This window comes from Pleurodeles waltl, chromosome 6 (genome assembly GCF_031143425.1).
Source record: "Pleurodeles waltl isolate 20211129_DDA chromosome 6, aPleWal1.hap1.20221129, whole genome shotgun sequence".
NCBI classification, from domain to species: domain Eukaryota; kingdom Metazoa; phylum Chordata; class Amphibia; order Caudata; family Salamandridae; genus Pleurodeles; species Pleurodeles waltl.
In genome coordinates this window covers 615,560,843-615,566,842 of record NC_090445.1, presented here as the reverse complement: position 1 = coordinate 615,566,842, position 6,000 = coordinate 615,560,843, and the positions used below count along the sequence as shown (strand labels likewise).

At 43.5% G+C, this 6,000-nt stretch overlaps 1 protein-coding gene across 3 annotated transcripts in view; it reads right to left on the bottom strand.

Moving 5' to 3' along the window:
• Positions 1–495: 495 nt before the first annotated feature.
• The window catches only part of SYT2 (synaptotagmin 2), a 238,385-nt gene continuing 232,880 nt past the window's right edge, over positions 496–6,000 (bottom strand). Inside the window, exons 9-10 of one of the 3 annotated variants that reach the window (XM_069238922.1) lie at positions 5,829–5,962; positions 496–3,129 (exon numbers count right to left, since the gene is read on the bottom strand). In XM_069238922.1, coding sequence (XP_069095023.1) covers positions 2,923–3,129; positions 5,829–5,962 — 341 coding nt within the window. In that variant the 3' untranslated portion in view covers positions 496–2,922. The remainder of the gene's footprint in view (positions 3,130–5,828; positions 5,963–6,000) is intronic. The other 2 variants (XM_069238921.1, XM_069238920.1) reach the window with 2 other exon arrangements.

The following is a 6,000-nucleotide window of genomic DNA, read 5'->3' as shown; positions in this document are numbered from 1 at the left end:
CTGCTGACTCCAGTGCTCAGTATTCAGTGTGTGTGCACTCCTTCTGCTGTCGCTCATGCTCCATATCCACTGTAAAGACAGATCTGCTGCGAACTCTTGTGCTCTCTGCCCAGGCTAATCTCATAACTTTTTCTGACACCAGTGCTCCGGTGCACATACACACACTCGCTGACTCCCCTTATTCATCTCCATTGTTGACCACTACCCTTGTTTGACTCAGATGCCTCCATGCAGATTACCTCTCCCAATTCTGGCGTTCCCTTCCCATGTAAACCCCAAACACTGTGCTGGCCCTTGATGCCATACTCTAGTGTGAATCTAAACATTTTGCTATCCTTGTACCCCAGAAAAGCATAAACCCTCGCACCCCACTGCCTCTAGAGGCAAACCATGCATTCCACTGGTCCTGGAGCCCCTACACTGCAAATTCCACATAGGAATGTAGGCAGACCATGGTCTAGCGCTCTCCCCCAAGCACCGAAAATCTGGCTTTTTATCTGAATTAAGAATACCATTAGATGTTTCCCCATATGGTAGTCATAACTTTCTCGTGATAGTCTCACTATACGGTGATGAATGGCGACTGTATAACAACTCAAACTCTTTGCAGCCTAGCTTTTGCTATAGGCTCCCAGAAATGGCTTTAGGGGTGGCTTATTAGGCCAGGTAACCCTGTGCTAAATTACAATCTCTAACTTTCCCAACGTGGGCCATCTACAAGCTGAGCTTGTCATATATAGCGTCTCATCCTTTACTCACCAGCAGGCCAGCTACATCACACAGTCTCAAAAAGTGTGAACATGTTGCTGTTTCTGAACTTGTGCAATTGTCCTGCTTTTGAAGATGCACAGCTTTGTTCGAACTGTTTTGCGTTTTCGATGAATTTGACCCACCTGAATCGACTAGCATGGAGGTCACATTTCATGCTCCTAAACTCAATCAGGTGCCACGTTCTTGGTGGCTCCCTAGCATTGTCTTCAAGTATCACCAGCCTTGATTTTTCTGCTGGCCTGATGGTTAGCATACAATATACCAATAATTTCAGTAGCCTGTGCCCTGGGTACAGCATTGCATGTCATTTAATATTAATAGCAAATTGAAAAGAGCACACCAAAACTTCCTGGTCACACCTTTGTATCTGCATGACAGAGTCTTTTATCACCTTTTGAATCAGGTTGCCAACCCCTCCCTAGAGGACTGATGACCACTGCCAATTCCGGATTTCCAACATGGAGACTCTCAAAGAAAGCTCAGCTGACCCTGACCAGCAAATCCCAAAAGAGGCACATTGCACTCACAAGCCCAATAGCATGTACATCTGACTCCAGTGTTCTACAGTAGACTCAAAGGATGTTCATGTCCGCGAACACACGTGTGCATGACACAGAAGGCCATTAGAAAGGGCTCATTTATACCAAACTTCCTTACGTCTAGACAGTTGTCTTACCTAAGCAAAAAGGAATTTGAACTGGAAAGCTTAATGAAGGGAAATTTCATGCTGACTCAGAAGCACACTTTGGAAAGTCATTCTACACCCACCTCTTATCCAACACAGTTATATCTCACGTTTGCCCCTCATATCGCACTGCTACTGTTCCTTAGTACTCTAGGGAACAGGTATTACTGTAAACCATTTTGATGGCGATCAGTTTACCAACCTTGAACAGATGAAAGGCTGAGTTGGTCTTGCCAGGATCCAAACATGTGACCTTCATCTCATTGCAGATGTGAAAGGGAAATGCTAGCTAATTGAGCCAACTTGCTGTTTAGGAATTCAGTTGTCTATACGTTCTTGACCTGTAAGACACTCTCACAGGAAGGAAGTATGTGACCCTATAAGTCTTAAAGCGCACACTGCTGACTTGAATGTTCTAAAGTGGACACATCTCACCCGAAAATGGAGAGCACACCTGGAAGTCCTGAAAGTAAATGCACGTGACTTGGAAGTCCTAGCATGAATTTTCATCTGACCTGTAAGGTGTAGAGTGAACACATACCTCAAACAGGAATTTCCTTGCACACACACATAAAGCGCTCAACTCCCACCTTTACAACTCAAGTTTGAGGAAAATAGAAACGTTGCAAAAGGATAACCAGTAGGGTATGTTCCATAGTGTCTGCTTTCTGCTCCTTATGCCCTGGCTGAACCACCTAGGAATAATCCTACTTGAATGAATAGCATCACGCTTCATCTGCTCAACCTCCTGCGACACCAAAGCAGACACTCTATGTTCTAGTGGTTTGGAACTTTGATTTCTGAAAAAGTCTTCAAGTATTCAGTTAACCACAGATCCGTCAGTATTTTTCTCTCTTTTAGAAGGTGTTCAGCTCATAACATAGTGTAACATTACTTTGTATTGTGTTTTCTCTCAAACAAAGTCAGACTGTTGTTCAGATACTTCAAAATTCCCATTAGAAAGCCTTCCCAAAAGGACTCCAACTCTGATGTGTGCAAACAAAGGTCAGTGCTTGGGCACGATTGAAATTCACCCCTCATAAGAGGTGTCCTGGTTGGTTGGTCGATTCTGAAACAAGCACAGTGTATCTGGTCAACTCGGATAGTTGAGCTGTCTTGGTATATGTGGCACATGATACGGCAGGGGAGAGTTCAAGAAACAACAAGCATCGCCATTTAGCAGGGTCAGTTGATCGGCTTTTGTCAACATAAGTGGAGGGAAGAGAGGGAGAACCTACAACAGGAAACATTCTAGAACATGCCGCTAAGTCTTCAGCCCCTTGGGAAGAATCGATTCGACAGCGCCAACCTGCACCAGGTCCACTTAGCTCCCTCTCAGAATCTGTCCACTGTCTTTAAGCTGGAATATTTCATAATCGGCATGGAAAAACTCTAACTTTGCATAACTGAGGTATCAATAGCTCTGGATCGCTTAAATGTCTTTGATTATGCTGGACTGTGATGTTCTACTTTTTGTTGGAAAGTGCCTGGTCCACCTCCTCTTCTGGTTTCAGTGGATGCCACTGTGCAATAGGCCTTCTGGGGTTTGCCAGCATGTCTGACCAGTGGCGGAGCTCTGTGCCTGAGGCACTGCAACCCACAAATATCTTCCCAATTGCCTCGTTCTTGCCCAGTTTGTCATAATCCAAGACGGTGATGACCACCTGAACTTTCTGCAAAGTGAAAAAGTGAGAATTAAGAAAAGAGTAAGTGCTGCATTACATATATAGGACGTTTACTGAAACCACTTTACAAGAATGGAAGGAGATCACCGCAGTTAATGTAAAATTTCAAACAATGGGGACATAAAAATCGTGGAGAGAAAATGTGAGAAAAAGGTATGGGCAGAAGATAATGTTTCACATATGCTGAAAGAATGAGGTTTGTGGTAGAGAGGGGTGAACCACTGAAAGCTCGTGACGGATGCCTGGCTCTGCTCAAGGTACTTTTGGACCATTCACCCCAAAACCAGCTGAGCTTTCATGTAACCCCTGCATGCCTCCCACCATATAACCTCAGGAGCCAAGAATGAATGACAAAGCAGTGACCCTTGGTGTAAAATGAAGGAGTGTAAGAAGTATAAGAGATACCCATCATGTGGCTGAACTGCACATCGTGAAACCTAAACACCGGAGTTTAATCTCGGCTTCCTCACTTGTGTGACTCTATGTAAATATTTTTTATTTTGCAGAGCCTCCTTTTTAATGATTATTACATATGAGAGCAGCTTCAAGTGTGTGAGTTCCAGATGTGTGCTGTAGGAAAACCTCTTGTGTTTCATTAAATATGTTTCATGTACAAATGGAATCTAGACCACATAGAAGGTACTGGCTTGCCTCATAGTTCACGAATGGCATTGTGCTCAGGGCAGGTAGCACAAATGATTCTAGGTTAATGTATAAAAAGTATTACTTTTAATAAATGCCTATCAATGCAATGATATAATCTCGTGTATTTGGGTGAAATGCTTCCACATGTTAAAGAAATATATTTTTTGGAATTTTGTAGAGACTTTATCATATTTTACCCTCTGTTGCATGATATATATGCCAAATATTTTCAAGACTCAGCTCATGCACAGGCTCTTAGAGCTAAGAAAGGCCTATGACTCAGCTCTGGCTCGGCTCTCACTGATAACTTCTTGGCTTGCCCACCTCTAGTTTGAGATGACCTAATATAAAGAAAGAGGGTCTGATTTATAGTTTAAAGGGTAAAAAAAAAAAATTCTAATGAGAGCACTAAAGGGCAGATTTAAGAGCAACTTGTGCCACATTAGCGCAAACTTAGCATCATTTTTTGGACGCTAAGGCGGTGCTAAGGTGGCCTTTTCCCTGCGCCATAGTTAAAAAATTGTGCAATGCATGCATTGTGCCATTTTTTAAACCCTTGCACCACATTATGCCTGCACCAGGCATAATGTATACAAGGAGGCCATTGCCCGGTTTGGGGGGGGGGGGGGGGTGAAAAAATGGCGCAAAGTAATCTAAAAGATTTTTTGTGCCATTCTTTGCGGCATTTTTAATGTCTGCGCAGAGCAGGCATTAAAAGGAGGCTCACCATTATTTATAATGGGCCTAAATGTGCTTTGTAGGATTATCGTCAACATTTTTTATGCTAATCCTGCAAAGCTCCAAACTAGTGCAAAGGTTTTTATGCTAGTTCCCTAACTATTGCCATGGTGCGCCATATCTTAAATACTGTGCACACATGGTGGCATGAAGGGGGCGCTATGAGGCACAAGAAAAGTCGCACTGCATTGGATGCAGTGCCACTTCTCTTAAATCTGCCCCTAAGTACGGAGTAGAATACACTAGCTGGATTTCCTCCACTGTAGGAGCACTATGGTGAGGACATTCAGCCTGTGGATTTTACTCTGTCTACTTAGTTGTCTGTGGGAAATCAGGGACGTTGGTGGCTAAGCTGGTGCTGTTCACCTAATAGGCAGATAGGAGTGAGCAGAGAGACTATGTGATTATTCCAGACTTGTTGGTGACCTGGGTAGTGGGCCAGTTGGGAACTCCTTTGATTTCCTTAAAAGTGTGGTTACCTTTTCAGATGTTTGCTTTCAACATGAACGATCTGATGCTTGACCCACCATTCCATCATTTCTTTGTAGACTCGGAGACACTGATGATTCATGGTTAGATAAATACCGACTCCCACAAAAGAGCATTAGCACATGCAACGCTTGAGTTCACAAGCTATGGTGTGTGCCTCTGAGGTGCTACACTTGTCACTTACATAGGTGCTACCTACTAATCCTCTGCTTGACCTTGAATGCCCCATTGTTACTAGGCTTGTCTTTTTCACATTCAAAACTATCACCTTCTATAATGCATGAGGAAAGTCCCAGAGGTGGGATGAGAAGACACCATGTGAGACTGGGTGCTGCAGATATTGCTTCCAATTGCAACATTTGGCCCTACTTACATTTTCACCGGGTTGCAGTGCTAACAAGGAAACTGCATGTATTGACAAATGCACATCAACACCAGACGTCTTTCCAGTAGCTTTTGGGTTTTAACAGTACCACCATGTGGGAGAAATATGGAAACTGATTCAGAAATTTCAATTTTCATGTCATATTCTGTAAGCAATCTGTAAACAACGTGGCTAAAACTGAGAACGTTTAGGGTTGCAGAAACATCACATCTAGGTTGTTTGATTTGTGACAACGTTCTCCCCAACCTGCCACACTTACTCTCATTCAGAAAACACCAAGTGGCACATACACCCCCCCTTTGTTACAGCATCTGCCAAGCTTGGATGAATCCATCCCATCCTCCAGCAGACGCAGATGGTAGTCCATGGATGAACACCTCCTTATGTACACCTGGTCCTTTCCCATGCTTAATACAAATGAACATCCCACCTGTATCTGCTCGAAGGGGATCTCAAAGCTGAAGGACTCATTGAAGTAAGGGTTGAGTGTCTTGTTTTTGACAGTGGTTTTCTTCTTCTTCAGTCTCTTGCCATTCTGCATCAGGTAGATCTTCACGTAGGGATCTAGAGGGGAAAAGGAAGAGACCTCACAGGTTACATTG